This window comes from Passer montanus, unplaced genomic scaffold (genome assembly GCF_014805655.1).
Source record: "Passer montanus isolate IOZ18808 unplaced genomic scaffold, ASM1480565v1 scaffold32, whole genome shotgun sequence".
Taxonomy (NCBI): domain Eukaryota; kingdom Metazoa; phylum Chordata; class Aves; order Passeriformes; family Passeridae; genus Passer; species Passer montanus.
Genome location: NW_024367930.1, coordinates 6529647 through 6550293, shown reverse-complemented (window position 1 = coordinate 6550293; position 20647 = coordinate 6529647). Strand labels below are relative to the sequence as shown.

General features: G+C 39.8%; 1 protein-coding gene across 26 annotated transcripts in view; it reads right to left on the bottom strand.

Annotated features, from left to right (window-relative positions):
* Positions 1 to 8824: 8824 nt before the first annotated feature.
* ARPP21 (cAMP regulated phosphoprotein 21) overlaps positions 8825 to 20647 on the bottom strand; it is a 197417-nt gene continuing 185594 nt past the window's right edge. For 24 of the 26 annotated variants that reach the window (XM_039715082.1, XM_039715089.1, XM_039715079.1 and 21 more), the window contains 2 exons: positions 10776 to 10927; positions 8903 to 9645 (listed from right to left, as the gene is read on the bottom strand). In XM_039715082.1, coding sequence (XP_039571016.1) covers positions 9388 to 9645; positions 10776 to 10927 — 410 coding nt within the window. In that variant the 3' untranslated portion in view covers positions 8903 to 9387. Of the gene's footprint in view, positions 9646 to 10020; positions 10928 to 20647 lie in introns of all 26 variants that reach the window. The other 2 variants (XM_039715071.1, XR_005628159.1) reach the window with 2 other exon arrangements.

The window sequence follows — 20647 nt, the reverse complement described above, 5'->3', positions numbered from 1 at the left end:
CTGGCACCTTGTGTATGGCCACAGCTGGCTTTTTCATGCTTCTGCTGTTCAAAGACCACTACCACACTGTCCATAATATGCACAGGGAACAGGCAGCCATGGAATGACTTCATTTGCAAGCCACATTGGCATCAGGTCACACACATCTCTCATGCTGGTGCTGATCCATTCTCACAAACCATCATGAATGCAGGCTCCTCATTTTGGCCAGCAGCTTTGGCCAGCAGACATTTTGCCATGCTAAGCTGCAGGGCCTCAGCTCATATTCCTGAAGCACAGAGCAGCATTTTATTAGCTCTGAGCCTCCTCATGTGCTCCCAAAAAACAGCTGCCATCACACCTCTCTCACCAAATCTGCAAGCCATTTGTTCCCTTTGTAAGATGTTTCAGAGACTACACCCTGCTCCCAGCAGTATGAACTTATTTACCTAGAACAAAATTGGGCAGGAAGAAAAAAAAAAGGAAAAAGAGAAAAAAAATGCAGAAAAAATTCTGCTTCAGACACTGTTACCTGGTTCACAGCATCCAAAAAGCTCATCACGCAGAGCTAAGCAATAGGGCCCTACCACTGCAGCTTGCTGTCAGCTATTTCTGATGTTTTTTAATGCAGAAGAAATAATCAGTTCTCAAAAAACAACAACAAAAAATACTTATTTATTTGCACAAAAATACATTTAAAAAACAGTGGTACCTTTATAGTTAAACACCACCCCCTCTTTTATAAAAACCCCATGCTTTATAGATGAGAAGAATGTTATACCAGCAGAGCCCTCTGTTGCATGAGGGGTTTAAAAAAATTGCAGCTTCTCTTTACATAGCTGTGCTTGGACAGTGCTTCTCTGACTAACAGACATTGTTTTGCTAATGAGATACTTATATCTATGCAGAAAATTCACCTTTCCACTAAAAAACCAAAACAAAAACCAAACCAATCAAACAAAAACCCCACAAAAACCAAGCAAACAAAAAATTGGGCCAAACACCAGGTTTTTCCTTAAGCAAAGAGGGGCAATGCTCCTAGCCCTGAACCCAGAGCATCTGCTGTAGTGCAAGACAGCTTTCTAAAAAATACAGCCCCAGTCCAGGGGAGCACAGAAGCACATGAATAAATAATAGAACAACACTCAGATAGAATATTTTCCTGTGCTGTATGAATGCTTCATGTCCAGAGCTCACTCCACTGCTGTGTGACAGCTCTGATGTCTGCAACATCTTTATTCACACATCAGCAGTAACTCTTTCCACCACATGCCAGCTACATATAATCTTCAACTCCCAGTGGACTGGGAAGATATAATATGTTCAAGAAATACTTAAAACAGTATTTTTAATTCTCTTCTCTATCTCTGGGACAGCACGAAAGATCCAGATTTATCCATGCATCCAGATTTACTCAAGTGTTTTCCATATAATTTGGACCCCTTTGTAGTTTCTGAAATACACCCTGATAATTTCAGCTTCGTGGAAGATGACAGCAAGCCCCATGCCATGTGGTTTTCTGATATCCATGCCAATAAAAGAAGCATCAAGCTGTGCACAGCCCATAGTCATGGGAGCATGTTGCCCAACAGGCTCACGCACCCAGTAGGAAGCAGGACTGTGGATGCCTGAAGCAGTTCTGAATTACAGCATGCTGTCTGTCTCACTGTTTCATCTGCAGAGATGAAACAAAATGAAAGGGTGGCCATTAACACACACATGAGCTGGGTTCAAGTGCCACATGTGAGCTTCATGCGAATGCAACTCTGCTTGCTTCCTGTGAAAGAAACCCTGCCTTAAGCTTAAGTGTAGCCAGGACTTGACCCTCACCGAATATTTGGGCCAGGGAGATTCTGGATGCTTGCTGGCCTCCATTCTACTTGCTGTTAATGAGATTAGCTGAGAATGTATGTGCAAATTTCTCTAAACCATTATTTATAGGAAGCTTAAAAATATCCAGCACAATGGGCATTGAGAGGTTGAAAGCTTTTTTTCCCCTCTGTGGAGATATTCTCTAATGTATTTTAGAAGTTTTTATCTCAAAAGCAAAATTTGTCCAGATTTTCCAATTAAGGTTTGATCTCAGTGTCAATTTGTTTCCTCCTTGATAAGATACATTTTTTCCTGCCAGCATCTGCACGAAATGTCACATTTCAAAGGACTTTACTGTAACTATTCACCTCCTGACATTGTGTCCCATGTTTAATCATGCCCTCAAATAATCAATATCACTTAGCTTGGAAGACCCGAAACAGTTCATGAGAAATTTTTTAAAATCTTTTTTCAATTGAAAGGCTTTAGAAAAATCCAAACAATTAATTTTCCTTAATCACAAAAATGTTTACTCACATGCACATACATGCACAGAATCCCTTTTTCCCTACAGGTTCCACCGGGCATAGGAACCTGGTGAGATCAATGTTAATGGGGACTAAATAGAAAATGTCCAGTCTAATCTACTATCAATTCACTTGTTCTTCCAATCATACTAAGAAGACACTGCCTAAGAAAAAAAAAAACCAAAAAAACCCCAAAGGAGTTCATGTACCTCTGTTTTCCATGCATATAAAAGCAGTTTTTCCTGGTGGCAGAGATGATCTGGCACAAATTTTCATGCACTTACACTATGGTAAGTGTTTTGATTCATACCCATATGATTTATCCTTAAGGTTAAAAAACCCATATAGCCTTGGGATCTGTGAAACCTGCTTTTTATCTGAAGATACACTATACACTTTGAGGGGATCTTTTTCAAACATTTCTTTAGGGATATATTTAGTAGAGTTCAATGTGTATACCGTGCCATACATAGTTTTACATTTCCATTTCACAAATGCCTTTGTAAAACTGTTCTCAAAGCATAAAAGGCAACTTTTTTGGACCTATTTTCTAAAGCTATTTCTTAACAACACAAGGATAAACTGGAACACAGTGCTTCAAACTGGAACATAGTGCTTCATTAAGTGTAGTTTTGCAGCTAAGCTCTGCAAATAAAAACCATGGAAGAATTTAATATCGCTTTTCAACAAGACGTCCATAAGTCTACCCTGAACACCTGCTATTCTTCAGCTTGAAAGCTAATCACACTTCCTCTCTTCTAGTTTTTTCCTGTAATTCCTACATCATTTAAGCCCCCTTAAGTCAATAAAAAAATACTGTCGAACCCATTCTTAGTAGCAATTACACCTGATGCTTGGGAAAGCCAAGACTTTTGACATGAAATAAGAGATTATACACCAAAAGCCATCTAAAAAATTCAATTATTACTAAGTGAAGCAAACCAGTCTTAGCACAAAAGCATTGCTTGTGAATAATTAACCTTTCCAATAATAATGAACAAGTATATGCCACAAAGAAGAAATGAAAGATGAGGAAAAAACCGTGAGGCGCTTCCCCTGTAAGCTTTATTTCATTGTCAGTGTAGCAACACATCCTGCTCTGAATAGCAGAACAAGCAACTGTGTAAGGCCAGTCATAGTCACTCATGCAGTCAGGGCCCTATGACACTAAATTAACTGAAGAAAATTAACCCAAGATTAGCCTCACCCCCTCCTTCTGTTCCTTAGTTTTGTTACAGGATGGACTCTGATAGGTGATACGCTTTTAATTATATTATTATTATTATTATTATAATTATTAATTATTAGATAACAAATACTGCTTCATGGAACTGCACATTCTATCAGGTCAAAGCTTCATTCCCAATCCAATACTCATCTCTGACAGTGTCTGGAGAAAGGATTTATAGATGGGGCAATGATATGGTGACATTTCTCCAGGTTGTTTTCTGCCTCTGTGGACTAAACACCAACTGGTTGTATTTAGCAGCTTTCATTCTCTACAACTTTCTTTGCTGACCATGTCCACCCATCTCTGAAATGGAACCTAGCATCCTGATGCAAGGAATGCCACAGGTTGTCTAAATACTCTGTGGGGAATAAAAGAGCTCTTCTCATGTTTCCTTTGTTTGGAGAGCGCTGATTTAATAGGAAAAATTTCTCGTATGTCCTCTAGTCCTTATACCAGGAGAGATAATGAGGAGCCATCCCCTTCCACAGCTGGTGAGATATTGTAAAAAGAGCCAGAAGCCTGGGGGTTGATTCCCCCTTCTGATGTGCACTGGAAAGGTATGTTTTCAGGAGTGTGTAAGCGAGGGTCTGCAAAACATACAAGAGTATACATCAATAGTTCATGTTCCTCTCTGAATGCTGGGCTAAAAATTTCTCGTATGTCCTCTAGTCCTTATACCAGGAGAGATAATGAGGAGCCATCCCCTTCCACAGCTGGTGAGATATTGTAAAAAGAGCCAGAAGCCTGGGGGTTGATTCCCCCTTCTGATGTGCACTGGAAAGGTATGTTTTCAGGAGTGTGTAGGTGAGGGTCTGCAAAACATACAAGAGTTCATGTTCCTCTCTGAATGCAGGGCCAACTGTCCTCAGAAACACTCCATAGCATTAAACATTCAACAATCAACCCACGGCCCCAAAGAGTCATTAGAAGCACTTTTCTTAAGAATGAAAGGAACCAGCAGGGAAGACAGTAAATTTCTAAAACAAATCAGGAGCAGAAATCCAGCTGGAAATGGTCTTCTTTTGCCCTGATTTGGGAGCAGGCACACCCCAAACTGCTGCATCACCCCATACTATGTTAGGTGCAGGCCATGTGCATTCATTGAGGCCTTTTCTCCTCCAAAATGGTCAAGGCATTTCTATATCCTGCTACAGATATATGAATCATAGGATCATTAAGGTTGGAAAATATCTTTAAGATCATTGAGTCCAACCATTAATCTAGCAGCACTATATTCACCACTAAACCCTATTCCTAAGTGCCACATCCATAGGCCTTTTGAATACTTTCAGGGACGGTGTTTCCCCCAGTTCCCTGGGCAGCCAATTTTAATGTCTGACCACCCTTTCAGTGAAGAAAATTTTCCTAATATCCACTCTAAACTTGATGCAATTTGATGCCATTCCCACCTCACTACAACCTCCTTGAAGCATGTAGGATTGCTGTTGAAGCATCAGTCTGAGCTTCCCTCATTGTTTTCCCAAAACTGGCCACTGCCCACAATGATGGTGATGCCCTACACCAGAAATGTGGTTTTAGGCAGTTTGAACTACGCAGGAGTTGAATCTGGGAGCATTTCTGAAGCACGGTCTCTGGGCTAAGAATGAGTGGGACACTTTTGAAGACTAAGGATTACTCTCCTTCTCTCTTACCAGTCAAGAGGAGCTCTGAGGGACAACATGCCAAAACCACAAGCCTGGACTGGGCATCATCTCCCATCAGAGGCTCTCCACTGAGCATTAGGGGAGGAAAGTGTTTTCTCTGCTGTTAGCCCAAAGGGGAAACATGGGCCACAACTCAACAGACTGGTGAACAGAGGGGCTGAAAGGACACTGACCTGTGCACATTTCAGGGACATCAAGTCAAACAAATGTATTGAAGCATTAAGTGGTCATGTCAGGGCATGTCCTCATGCTATGGAGCAGCTAAGAGGGTAGAGAGCAAGATTCTTTGGCTACTCTACATCCCCCTGCACATTCCCATTCCTTGTTGCTGGGATAATTTGTGCAGTCTTCCTTCAGTACAGGAAGCTTTCCACCCAGAGTTAAACAGAAACATAAGGGAATACAGTTTTAGAAGGAAATAACTGACTTCTTGGGCAGCACAAAGGGCAAAACAATAGCAAATGGCATCTGGTTTCTGTCAGGATGTACAGCCTCTGCAAATTACAGCCCAAATGAATAAGAGCCATCCAAAAGGCTGATCAGTGTCATCTAACAGAGTCAGCTTAATTCAGGATATGCCTCTTTGGTTTCTCAGTGCAATACAAATTAGGAAGAAAGAGTGGCAAATTAAATATGTATGGGGCCTAGGCAGAACTTTCCATCAGCTATAGAATATAAAAAAGGAGGAGAAAGCAATATACAATTAACAAGGTGAGTATGCAGTAGGTAAAGGAAAAATGCAACAAACAGTCCCTAGCACTACAACAGGGCTGCTACAGAGCAACTGCCTGAATCTGCCAAATTCCAAGGGAAGACTGAAAAAAACCAAGCCCACAGAGACAGAGCATCCCCACAGGAGAGGCACATGTCCTGTAAACAATTTTACTGCTGTAAGCTGGACTCTGAACTCATGGTGATCAGTTCCTGAGTTGCTAAATCTGGCCATGTGATTCCAACCACACTCCTATTACAGAGATTACCTAGAAATATTTCAAAGGACCAAGGTGAAAGCACTGAGCTCCACCTATGCATTTTTGTTATATTTATTTACATCACTTATTTTTTCCTCCTCATTCCCTCTCCTTCTGATAATGCTGAAACATCTATTTTTTAATAGCAGAAAGGTGCTAAGCAATACAGCTCAGAATATTCTTGCTAATAAACAAAAAATAGGATAAAGACTTTAAAATATAGTATGATTAAAAATCAAACTTAAGAGAATTTTTTTTGCTTCAATTGATACAGAAAAATTACTTGTCTTCAAATACAAATTCTTTCAGCATAAAGCAAATACAATGCACCAATAATTGAGATGGCTCCCCCATGTACATAATACTGTAATAATTGGGGCATTCTCCATAGCTGAGGGAGAACAGATTCAGTTTCCTCATATGCCTAAGGAGATTCAAACTCTTTGGAGAGCAAGGCAATCAGAGGATGTAGGCTATTTTGGGGTGGGTGGCTGTGGCCATCTACCAAAACTGCTAAATTTCATAAAAAAAGTTCAAGTCTCATATCAGCAGGAAGGCACTAGCACTACAACATGCAGGGAGCTTCTGTTGCCACAAGGCTGAGAGAAGTCAGTCAGTGGGATCCCTGCTCCCACAGTTAAGTAGGTGTTTTCTACCAGGTGGTCATTGTGCTAGCAGACAGGTAATGTGGCAAAGCACAGCCATGGTCAGGCATGGGATATGCTGTTTGCCAAGAGGACATGACCTAGAGCAGCCTAAGGACATGAGGAAATCTTGTCTACAGAAGCAAGATTCCTAGGCTTTCCTTTTTGAGTCCCTTCCCATCTCTACTGAGATCACTTACAGCCCAGCTTGCCATCAATCTATGACACGGAGGACAGATTTTTTTTTTATCAGGCAATTCATTCGTTGTTCCCTGACAAGAGGGAAGATTTATAAGGTAACTGTAGTGCTTCAGAGAAGAAATAGGACGTAAATATTGTGATGACCAAAGGGTCTCTTCATTCCAGACATTGGGTGCATAGAGATTGCCCCTCCCTCCCCTCTCCTTCAGCCTGGGCACACATAACCTGTCCTGCACAAGGTCACCTGCAGGACAAGGTCCTTCCTGCTGGACTGTGGAGCCTTTACGGAGAAGGACACCCATTTGTTCAGCTGTCAGTGATGCCACAGCAGCAAACACAGCATCAATTATGTAATTAGATCCATGCTAGGACAGAAACCTCTGTTGTATATGAAACTCTTAAAGGAAATAAAGCATACAATGCAGGGAATCTGAAATGAGAGCTCAGGGTTACAGGCAAAATTCAAATGAAGTATCTTGATTTAAAAAAAAAGAAAGAAAAAAAATCAATCAGCAGTCTCTCCCAAGGCATTTCACCTCTAATTGAAGAGTGAATTGTGTTTACTTAACTGCTCATGCTCTTGACTGTCTCTCAGCAAATGAATCATGATTACACTACATAAAATTCAGTGTTTGGCTTTCTTATGATCCCACAGGACTGGATTCCTTACTTTAAGACACATGTGTAAAAAAAAAGAACTGAACTATGAAAGATATCTTTTTATTGTATAGAAAAGAAAAATGTTTCCTTCAAATACAGATTTGAAGCCCCTCCAGCTCCTGTCTCCACAGCTGAAGTGGAAACCAAAGGAAAGGCCACATATGCTAAAAGTAAAATGAAAACTGTTTCACATTCAGATTAACTTTGTCAAGGGCTATGTAGGTTGCTGTAGTCTTGAATCCCTAAATCATATTATGTCATACACAGATTTTACCACAGAAGGATCTTTGTTTTTTTCATTATGTGTATACATAATTCTGGAGTGCACAACATTAGCTATTGTAAAGGTGATCAAAATTGATCAAAAATGAAGTTTAAGTGAAAAATTACTCAAGTTTTGTCTCAAATGTTGTTAACACTGAAGCAAAATGAGGAACTATGTGCAGCATTTATGAATCAAGAACAATTTATCAGAACGAGCTGGGAATTTGAGTGAAGATGGACATAATAATAAAAAAAGCCACCACAGGAACAGAAAATAGCTCTAAAACTTTCTGGCAAACCACTCTGTTTCAAAAGCCAAACTGCCATATATATTGTTCATCCCCACTTACTTGAAAATGACAGATCTGATACTTGGGTCATCTTCCTTTGTCAAAATGGTTTTACAGTGGGAGCACCAATAATTGGGTAGAGCATCCCTATGTAGCAGGATTGCTGGGTACTGTGGCTGCTACATCAGTATTAACTGACCTTCCATCCATGGAATATCATGGGACAACTATGTCTTCTCATGTATGACTGTTGTATGGTCTCCTGAAGAGGTGTGACTTAGTAGAGGCTTGCAGCAATGATGAATTGTGTTTATGACATTCCTGCCCTAGGGACTGGCAAAGTGCAAACTCAGTTAAAGGTGAACTGGTACAACATTCACTGAATACTTCCTGAGTCTCTATGCTACAATTCCAAAGTTGTCTTAGCTGTTATGGTACTACTACTACTACTCCCCTAGTGTTGCCTTCTCATCAAACTCCTCTAAGACCATTAAGCACCATTCCCCCATTAGCTTCACCTGAAAAAAAGACAATGCAGAAACTAAAGGAAATTCACTCAGAAACAGAGGAGACCAAGCAGGTGGTAGAAACATGACCTTCCTTCATGAGGTCAAATAGCTTTATTGTGATTAAGCACTACAATACAGTATATATCCATAAAAAAACTCTATAGTGTATATAAATTATTCCTTCCATTCAGTAATTCTCTTTTTGTTTTCCTTTTTTTTTTTTTCCATTTCCATTACAGCTTTGGTACAATGTGATTTTATTATATTTTTAAATACTTTTAGCTTCACAAACTCAACACAAAGTACAAAACTAATCCGAATCGGGGATATTACAATCTACACAGTGGTGTTCAGTGGTAGGAAAAAATCTTACCTCAATGAATTCATGTCACTAGCTAAGCTATAAAGGCATACCTAGCAGACATGACAAAAATATGCACCATTAACCAGCAAACATTTTTTTTTTCAAAATTTATTTTACTTTTTTTTTACAGGTTTTTCCAGCAGCAAATCACTTGAGCATTGTCAGTACTCGTGTCCTCAACTGATTATTCTGTTGTGTTCCTCTTCATTTGAAGGCCATGATTTATTTGTCAAATAATGCACCTCTATCCTCATAAATCTAAGCCACAGTGTCAGTACTTGACCTGCCACCCTGCATTGTTGATGCTTGCACAGTTTGTCCTGCAGCTGGCAGAAATAACTGGAACGTTATTGGAGGGGCAGTGTGGGGCAATCAACCGGAGGTTGTTCTGTGGGGCAGGAGGTATGACATTACAGTAGACAGGCATTCCAGTGGCTGTAAGTGTTCCTTGACCTGATTGATTAGGTAGCATGATTGGTTGTTGATATGATTGTTGTGGCAATCCTTGAGAACCCTGGGTCATTGGCACCTAGGTAGGAAGATGGAAAGACGTAGGGAAAAAAAGATAGCAATTACTAAGCAAGTTAAAGTAGGCTCCCAGTATCCCTATATTCCTTCTAGCTGAATTTGAGTATACTGTATGTTCTGCCAAAATGTGCTATTTTCTGCTGCTTGGAATTGTTCTCATCTCTGAGGTTTTTTTTGTTACAGAAGGTCTTAGAGAATTGCCTCTGCTTTTAGGCCTAGAAATTGTCTCTGTCATGATCTAGTAGAATATGCATTACTGGGATCAGTGCCTGGTATATCTAGGCCATCTAAAAGGTCTAAACCTTTAACTTGATCATTAACCTTTTAAACATGTTTTCGATACAGTAATTCTGAGGATGTAAAGGGAAAATTTTACCCATAAGCAATTTCCCCATTTCCATCTGCGTCGCTGAAGTGTTTTCAAAGAAGCTGAGAGAAAAGGGGAATGGCTGCTCATTCAGTGCAATCTATTAAAACGAATTAGATATCATTTAGTTTCTTAACTTTCCAGAGGGACCAGCAGGAAGTGTAAGCACAGGCCACCTCTCACATGCGCTTGGCATAACTCACGGAAACTGGGTATAAAAGTTGGGAAATAAGTCTGGGTAACTTACGGACTTGGTAAAAATCAAGCCACTGCCTTCCCTCTCCCCAGAACCCAATAAACAATAATCCATCTGGCTACAGCTTGTTATAGAAGACATGGTGAGATCCTTGGCAGGAGTCTCCACAGATGAGTAATTTTTAACTGGATCAGGCAAAGCCCTCAACTTCATTACAGGAAACAGTACTGCACTGGCAAAAAAGAGAAGAAATGAACAATGTTCTTATATTTTTTTTAATTAATTTTCTTCACAGGAAGAAGTCTAATCCCTTCGTTCTTTGTGACATTACCCTCACTGCAGGCTGTAATAAATAGTTCATTTGAAGCATTCCGAAATCAGAACGAATATCAGGAGTACTAAAACCATGTAAATAGGAAGCAAAGAAACTGACTTAGAAGCATATTCATCAGAAGGCTTCCTGCCACACACTACCCAAATGAAGTTATAAGGCCAATGTGTGATGCAAAAACTTAATTCAATTAAGCATTCTCCAAGAAAAAAGTCTTTCCTTACAGCTCCTAAATACCTGATAAGACGACATGGCTGGATACTGCACCATCATGCCTTGCACCTGATTCCCCTGTTGATTATTCATCAGGTTCTGGCTTTGGGGCGGCTGCTGCATTCCCATGAGACCCTGGAACCCTTGCTGCTGGTTCGGCAGGACAGGCTGGTAACCTGGAAGAGGAAAGACATCTTCAAATACCCTGCTGCTTGTAGGGGCAAAATTACAACAGTTCCAAGGTCCAGCAAATGATCCCATCATTTATATCTGTGTTAGTTAAAAAGTTACTCATTCCTGCAGAAATTTACTGGAAATGAAAACTGAAGTGCAATAAACAAGTGCCATGAGCTGGCACCCCTAGCAGGCTGACTTGAGTGTGCAGCACACTTTCACTATGCTTTTTGACACTGTGGCAGAGACCACCTGGAGGACTGTCTGACTGCAGCACAGGGATGTAAAGCCCTGAAGAGACACAGGGTGCTACTGTCTTTTGGCTACTTCCTCAGAGACAAAACTACCAACAACTTCAAGGACATCAGCATTTGGCCTTTATGGCCTAACCTGACAATTTCTTTCAGGTTGCAATTCTTACCTTACCCTCTTACCTTCCTTGTAATGAAGCTCCCTAGCTCAATATAAACAGAGAAGCCTTTATTTAGTCAAGAAGAACACCTCTATACACACTGGCTCTCACTTGCAAGGTTTTTTATGCAATTAGAGCATATTAAGGGTAATAATCCACTGTACTATTTTCATGTGTGTCAAAGCAGGAAAATAATAAATTAGGGACTATTCTCCCCATTGCTCGATAGGAACACTAAACAAGGATGAGAAGCTGATGCTTCTGTTTTAACATGTGACTAACTCTGTGTTCAAAGTCATCACATTACTGCAGATTTTCTGCTGGGATGGCTGCTCTAGGACTAATGGAGAAATAGGCAAAGACTGTATGATCTAGAGAGCCAAGCCGCTAATGAGGCAGCAGTGTGGATGGAAGGCAAGCACAAATAAAAAATTTGTGCAGCAGCAATGGGATTTTGCCTGGGAATGAGCCTAGACAGATGGAAATGGGCTGGTTGGGTGATGGTGATATTTAGCAATTAAGAACTTCACAGAAAAAGCAGGAAAGGAAAGGAATATGCAGGAAGATGCTGCCCTTGAAAAATGTGGCCAGATATCGGTATTATAAATCTATGAATAATTTCTCCTTAACACATTCTGTGTTCTTTAGCACTCATATTTTAAACATGCAGATATGCAGTGCACTATTAACTCTGTAGTGATGTTTTTACAATAAGCATATTTCAGACAAAGAACTACCAGAAGGAGCAACTCTGTGTCATCTTTTTATGAAAAAATTGTGTCACGTCTACTCAATTTATATTAATGAGTACCTTGTTCAATATAGTACACAAAATGAAAACCATCATCTGGATATTTCTTCACTGTGTGAGAGAAATTAAGTAACAAATGTCTGTTTCTCCTGGTCTATTGTCAGTTGATAGCTTTCCTTCTAAATCTGTTCTTCAGGGAAATGTTAAGATTTCTGGTCAAGTATTTTCCATTAAAGATGCTATTCCAGAGATTAATGTCTCCAGTCAACTGACCAAAATTAAAAAAAAAAAATTCCATGAGTGATTAACTTGGCTGGGATATAGCATTAAACATCGCCCAAACTCACCAGATTATTATACATTCAGATTTGCTCTTTTCCTATGCCAAAACACTGTGTCAGCATATTTTTTAGTCATAAAAATTACCAACATCAGAACTGCTGTAACTGAGTTTACAGAAGACTTATACAGCAATAATAAAATTCCAAGTTCTCTTCTGCTCCAGTACACCAATTATGGGGGGGAGGGGATAAAGGACAGAAATAAAAAATTTAGTATTACTCTTCTGGTATTTGCAGGACTAGAAGTTTAAGTAGAGGGGTGTCAACTGACAGCAGAAACAGCAACACGAAATTCATCTCCTCTCACCTCCAGTTGTTAAAGTTAAATCCCAGAAGTGTAAAGAACCATAGATGGATAGTGAGCCAAGGATCAAGTGACACTTTTATGGAATGTAATCCAACACTGGATTTGGGCTCAGAGAACTGGATTGTAATGCACCAGCACAGGGTGGCAGACTGGTGCTCTGCAGAGACAGACAGACACCACTGGGGTCAAGTAGAAAGCAGCCCTTCTGTTATCTCTAGTAGATATGATGGCATTAACATTACTTTTCTGAGACTACTGCAAATGCCCTACTGGGTGTTTAAATACACAGCTCTATCTTCACCTCAGCTTTGTGTTCCATATTCTCCAAATGTGACAGATATGACTATCAAACTGAAACAAAAAGTCATGGAAAAGTTGAAGTAGCTACCTGTATGATGGATGTATAGGCTTGATCTCCTGGGGATATTACAAAAACATAGAGTCATAGAATGGGTTTTGTTGGAAGGGACCTTAAAGACCATCTAGTTCAAATGACACACATGCATACATAAACATCCAGACCTGAAAATCTCCTCTGTACTGGGAAGCACTGCTTAGTACATGACATAACCACTCCAGCTTTTAAGTGCAGAAATATGAAAAAGAGATAGGCTGAAGAGCTGAGGTTCACTGGACTGTGCATTATTATTTTAACAATCTTATGCCAACACTCTTCAAGGCCTTTAGCAATTTCTCCTGACCACAGGACATGTGCACTCCTCATCCCTGCCCCAACCTGCTGAGTACATCAGTTACATCCCTGAAAGTGAGAATAAGACCTTTTTCCCACTCCTTGTGTAAGCCTTCTGCAATGCTCTGACCACACAGAAAAGCCTCAATACAAATACTTCACATGCACTCTAACATGCTTCCAATTTGATTAGATGGGAACAAATAGGCTGTGTCCTGAATCCTCTTAAGAATTTACGAGAAAATAAGTCCCTTCTTTGTCCAGAAGGAGGCATTCTTGAATATTTAATGCCCTGACTTGTGAGTAGAAATGGGGATGTTTAAGAAGTTTACTGGCCTGTATGTATGTTTGCAAAGACGCTGGCTGTTATCTTTCCTTACTTAATATTCATGGACTTTGTTTTTTTAATCATCAGTACTGTTTGGAATTAAATGAAGCTATGGATGCCAGACCATGCTGTAGAACCCAGTATGGCATTTAGTCAAAACCCAGCATCTTCTTCAAGATCGTCCTCAATAAATCCACTTAATTTTACCTGATAGCAAAGCCCGACCCTTTATTATGTTAATTACATGAAGAAAGATGTAGGTTTGTCCATTCTATTGAACCTAAAAACATGACAAGGTACAAAAGTACAAAAGTATATTCCAACATTACAGAGGAGGCAGAGAATATTAAAAAGTGAATACTTTTTTTTATCTACAAGCTTTATAACCAAGAAAAAAAATGCTGTGACAAAACAAAAAAGCCAATATCTGTTCTGCTATATGGCTTCTGTTTCAGCACAAATGAAAGTAGAACAATTGGCAGTATAAGTGGCAATCCATTTGAACAAGAAGTTGTTAATACCAGAAACCAGCTGTTCTGAATTTCTTATCACTGCAGCCCAAATTCTCCATGTAATATTTGAAACAGGTCCTCCAGTGTTTACTGGATGTGGATATCTTTGTATGTTTCTGCAATCTGAGCAGGAAAAAGAATGGAGGTGGGAGAATTGAGACTAATATCAACCTTTTAGCACTGTTTGTGAAACTATATCCTTTTTTTTTTTTTTTTTTTCCTCAGGCACAGACTATGAGAGTGCCATTTGCACCAAAATTACTTAATTTGTACACACACAGCACAGTCTTAAACTACACCATGCTTTTCATGTGCTATTTACTTTTCAGCTACATGGAAATAATACTGTAGTCTCAAAAGTCTTGGAAACTGACTGCAGTGCATGAGAAACCATTACTGGGCAGAGGTGGATATTTTGGAGCTACACAAGTGTAAGAAAAGTGAGAACAGGAAGTGGCAACATGCTTATGCAGCAATAGTTTTCTTTTCACTTGCTCTTTTGCTCATTAGCTTTCATACTACATGAAGAGTAATCCTTAAAAGCCTCTTTACAGTCCCCTGAGAACATACATACGTGGGTTATTTTCTAATGGCAGTACACATCAGATGAACCATCCTATTACTGCAAGCTCCAGGGCCTCTTTACTGCAATTATATCATCCTGCTCTATGTTATCTCTGCTACAAAGGAGGATTTTTTAAATCAGGGCAAACATGAGAGACATTGTTAAACAACCAGAGGAACAAATCGTGCACAGAATTTCAACAAATGCCTCAGAGGAAAGATGAGCCTTGGATTCCAGCTGAAATGGAAGAGGTCGTCATATCATCAAGGTAATTGTCTGAACCTTTACAGCCTGCCTCACCATGCTGAAAGTCATCTAACTTAAACATTGCAGGGGAGAAAGACTGCATGAAAGACTCACAAATGTTTCACTTTCTTAATGAGGCTATGCAGCTCAAAAGACAAAATGCAGCAGTTTTACACCTTTGCCAGTAGTTTTACACTCAGAGCTGCAATTAAAACGTGTCTGGTGCTCTCCTGGCCTCAGCATACATCCTTCATGAATGGCACATTCATGTTGGGAGGGACTGTTTCATTGCTCATTTCAGATTTGAAGCATGCGTTATCAATGTTGGGAACATGTGTATCAGCACTGTGGGTAAAGAGTGTCTGACGAGTGCAGGGGAGAGTCCCTGAACTGCAAATCCTATTGTACTCTTTCCATTTGAACAGACTCCTTGCACCCACGCCCAGCCAATGCAAACACATCCACTCATAGTGCTTTTGATGCAACATGATTTGAGAGCTCACCTGCTCCCTTTCTGCATTACTCAGTGTAGTGCCACCTAAAATTCAGGTACCTCAGAAACACACTGCAATGGCTTAGGCAAGAAAAGTCCAAAAGAAACTTAAAAGAGAAACCTCAAGCAGAGGCGACTGGGCCGGGTGGAGTGCTGTACAGAATCTGGGTGTGCTCCTGCCTGCTCAGCAATTAGTGCAGTGCCCTTCTGATGCCCTATGCCATCCTCCCTTTCCTTTCCCCTCCCTCTCCCAGTGTAGACCAGTTCAGCCCCTGCAGCAACTGCCAGGAGCACTGGGAAGAGACTGAATTTGAGCTCACATGAAAAAGCCAAGGAGAATAAGCACCAACTCTTGGTGTGGACTCTGTGAAGCCCTTGAATATATTTTAACAGCAAATTCTGCACACAGAAGTTGCTTACATTTGCAGAAGGCTCCCCAAAACTTGTAAGAGCTGAAAACGTGGTCCTTCTGGTCAGGAAGCACACCTCTTTCTGAAAGGCTTAATGAGCTCACTCTGCTCAACTTATTCAAAAGAAAAAGAAGTACCTGCAAATAGATGCGCTGGTTTTGGCCAGGGTAGAAATAACTTCCTTTCTAGTAGCTAGTATGGGAGGAAGTTTTGGATTTGTGCTGAAAAGAGAGTTGATAATTCAGGGATATTTTAGTTGCTGCTGAGTGGTGCTTACTCAGACTTTCTGCTTCTCACACCATCCCATCAGCAAGGAGGCTGGGAGTGAACAAAGAATTCAGGAGGAGACACAGGTGAGCAAAGGAATTTCCCATGCCATATGACAACATGCTCAGCATATAAAGCTGAGGTAAGAAGGGAGTGGGAAATGCTCAGAGTGGGCATTTTTCTCCCTGAATAACTCTTAGGTGTGAAGGAGCCCTGCATTCCTGGGGGTGGCTGAACACCTGTCTGCCCATGGGAAGTGGTGAATGGTTTCTTTGTTTTGCTTTGCTTCCACACACAGCTTTTGGCTTCCCTATTAAACTGTCTTTATCTCAAACCATGAGTTTGCTCATTTTTAATTTTCTGATTCTCTTCTCTGTGCAGCTGGGGAGAACAAGTAAGCAGCTGCATGGAGCTGAGTTGTTGGCTGGGGTTAAAATGTAACAATAGTTCTTGAACAGACAAGAAAATGGTATAATAAAATTACATGTCTGGAAGATAAACCTAGAACTTTCGGATTAGAAAAAAAATTCAAAGTTTCATCAGACCTATAATTAACAAGAAGGAAATTTACTGAGAGTGGAAGAACTTTTGTATCACTTAAAACCTCTAAAATGAGGATGGACATCTTGATAGAAGGTAATAATCAGCTTAATAAGTAGTTCTGGTAATAAAAATTATCAGAATATGCTCATGGTCCAGTATTAGTCAGACCATTAAATTACACATTCCAGATTTTAAACACTTAAGAAAATGTTAGCCAGTTAGCTCTTAACATTTTTAGTGCCTTCCAAGCAAAAGGACTGATCTTTTGCATGTGAGACAGGATCCTGTCCCCAGCCTCTCCTCCTTTAATCACAGGCTGGCAATGCCACCCAGTTCATTCCACAGGCAGAGTTCACCTGTGTACAGTGGGTATTCAGAGGGATATTTCTGGTCTATTTTAGTTTACTTTACCTGGGCTGGAGTAGTGCTCAGTAGACTTTGTAGACTGAAGAATATGGTTGATATCTATTCCCACAATTTTATTAGGCTACGTTCTTCTTTACTTTTTTAAATAAGCTATGGGCAAAGTATTAAAGTGGATAGATGTGGCTTCTACTTTCTAAAAATACAAATTTACAATGTCCATGATTAAGTTATAATCAGAGAAGAAAAAATGTCATTGTGTCATGTACCACTCATAGACAATACATTTGGTAAAGTTTTTGACAACTTCCTTTTTTACCAAAAGCTCTGAGCTGGTCCATCCCAAAGTATTTGCAAAACTGGAAGGAGGAAAAAACTGAAGCAAGATGTTCAGCAAGATTGAACACTGTCTTAGAGTCACAGAATGGAATTACAGAATTGAATAATAGAATTGCTTAGGGTGGAAAAGACCTCTAAAATCATCAAGTCCAGCCATTGTTCTAACCAGTGTTAGAGTACATCCACCACTAAACCACACCCCTAAGCATCCCAAAGAACCTTTGGATTCTCAAATAGACCCTAAAGGTTACCTGTAAAACAGGAGGAAAGCCAGCCTAATTGAGGAATCTTGCATAGGACAATTGGCCAAGTTGTGGGAGCCACATAATGAGCATGAGTGAGAGCAGGAATTCCAGGCAAGTGTTTTTGGTGGCCAGAACAAATCCCTTCTTGTTTCAGTGGTCCATCAGTCCCTCCTGACTTTGCATGAGATACTCAAGTACTGGACTGCAACCAGGTGTTTCGCCTCCTATGCTGACATTGTAAACCACCCCTATGCACTGCTTCCTCTAGAGGAGTGCAGCTCCAAGGCATTGTGCTCTTACTGGCTTCTCATGTTCAGGTGTGATGTGTTAGAACTGGGTGCCCAATCACCCGAGGAAAAGGTTTGGGGTTGTTTTTTATTTTGTTATGCAGTTAAGCATTATCTGGCAAGTTTTTCACTGAAAATGATGGACTGAACTGTCATGGAACGTAAAATTAATCTATAAATTTAAGCAAATTTTTATTTTAGCCTCACCCCTAAGTGTCTGCAGTTTGGAAGACTCAGACAGAAGACACATTAATTAAGGTCTCCCTCCTGGTGTTATTTTCTGTGTGAGTCTGAAGATTTAAACTGCATCTTGTGCAGCTACAATTCAAACCACTTTGTAAACAATTTTGTGCAAAGCACACTGCAAAGCACACTGCAAAGCACATTGCAGTTGGTCTATCCATTAGACCCAGTCTATCCTACTGTGCTTTCTCTCTGGAATACACAAAAAAATAGTCTTGACCTAGTAAGATATTTCAGTTTTATATTCTACTTGAAAACATCACAGATAATTTCTGGGTGTGAACTGGACACCATGCAAGCTGGAAGGACAAGTACATAATAGCTGAATGCTAAAATTACATTTCTTTCCCCTCAAAACACAAGACCATGCAATTATTTTACTTAGTTTTCACACACATACAAAGGGGGGGAAAGCCAAACAAGAATACCTATGCCTGAAATAAGAAAGTCTTAAGAAGCAACAGAAAAGGTATGGAGGTACGAGGCAGCGCATAAAACAGCACATGTCAAAAACCACAGCAGCACACAGACTCATTTTGCCCACAGCATTTGGCAAGCTCAGACCCTCCAAAAACTTGCAGGGGAACCACACGTTATTATGTTAGATTTGTTTTCAAAATTTTAAACTAGAGGCATTGATTCTTTCACGTTTTTGAGATCAAAACAATTTTTAGCTAATGGCACTCCAGCTACATTCACTGGAAACACATAATGCAGCAAATGTATTCCTGTATTCCTAAAGTGATTACAATGACAGTGACTCAAATAATTCTCTGCAGAGCTGAGGTTATAAAACTGCAGGATGTTGAACTTTGAGTCTTGAAACATAATTGCTGCCAGAACCACAGATCCGAGTCCCTAAATTTGCCATAGCTTTGCAGAAAACACATTCATGCTTCCCAGACCAAAAGCCGCATTTGTTGTCAGACTCAAACACAAAGAGCTGTATTCTGCTGCATTAAGAAACTCAACAAGATGTATATGCATCAAAGATATGAGCCAGTAAGATTTATATTCACAAGAGAAAGAACAAAAATCCTGGATAGAAGAAGTTGGACTGTCTTCCCCCTACCTTTTCCTCTCTCTGGCTTACAAAGCTACTAATCCCATGAAAGCAATAGGGCAAAAATGTCTTCATCCAGCTTCAGAATAAGAAATAAAACTGGCAAATTTCCTGCAATTTTGAATTATTCCAGACCAACCTATTTGTTGGCTTCAGTAAAAACTACTGATGAAAATATGCTACACTGGTACACTAGGGTTTTTTTGGTTTTGTTTTTGTTGGTTTGTTTTGGGGGTTTTTGTTTGTTTGTTTTTGTTTGTTTTTTTTTTTTAATTTTTATTTTTTATTTGTGGATAACGGCTCTGAAATCACCCACGTGGCAATTTCCTCTTCCCAGGTGAACTGCCCCTCCTTGTCCATTTGCTTTATTCTTCCTCAAAAAGCTCTATGAATCTTGATTTTACTTTTTTTTCACCTCCATGGGCTGGAAGAAGCCCAAAGCTAGAGCATCTGAAGCACTGATAGTTTCATGTGCTACTAAAGACAATGCTGCCAACTGGGAGCAGTTCTCCACTGCTAACAAAATGGGATTAAAAAAACGTTAGGGAAATAACACAATTTTCCTAGCAAACCAAATCCTCCTGGTCCAAAAGATGTGCAGGCTCAGAGCCTCAAAAACATACTTTTTAACTCTGCTTTTCCTATATAAATAAAAAAGGTACATTTTTACAAAAGCCAAGACTGCTTTTTGCATAGACTTTTCCTTGAGAATAGTCACTGCATAAAACAAATGAGTTCATCTGGGAGGTAGAAAGCCTCCTGTTGGGGTGATTTAGATTATGGCAATGAGAAATGATGGAAGTTACAGCGTAAGATTTAGCACTTCTTACATGTCAAAGAAATATCCATTACCTTAAAAGAATAGATATTCTTTTACCTTTTTTCTATGATGCTAAGTTCCAACCTGGAAATGAGGAATAGCATTATCTTTCAAAAAACATTTATATGCATATTCACTGTCCCATGGGTGAAAAAATGTTTTTGCAAACAGTGCTGAACTTTTATTTAGTGCCTTCTACTTCATCATCCAAGCAACTACCTTTAGGGCAAACATGCAAAATCCTGGGTAAATTGAATTTATGAATAACTTAAAGATGCATATCCACCCCTCAGTTACCTTTCCACACCTGAACAGAGTTGGTTTAAAACTCTGTGACTTCACTACTGAGTAAAAAGACCCAGACAAGTAAGAGGTATGATTAAATACTTTCATTATATACCTAATGAAATCACACACTGTAACATCTTCTGAGACTAAAATTTTAATTAAGGCAGGCTGGCATTTTGGGTTTTTTTGTCCCCCTTATATTCCAGGG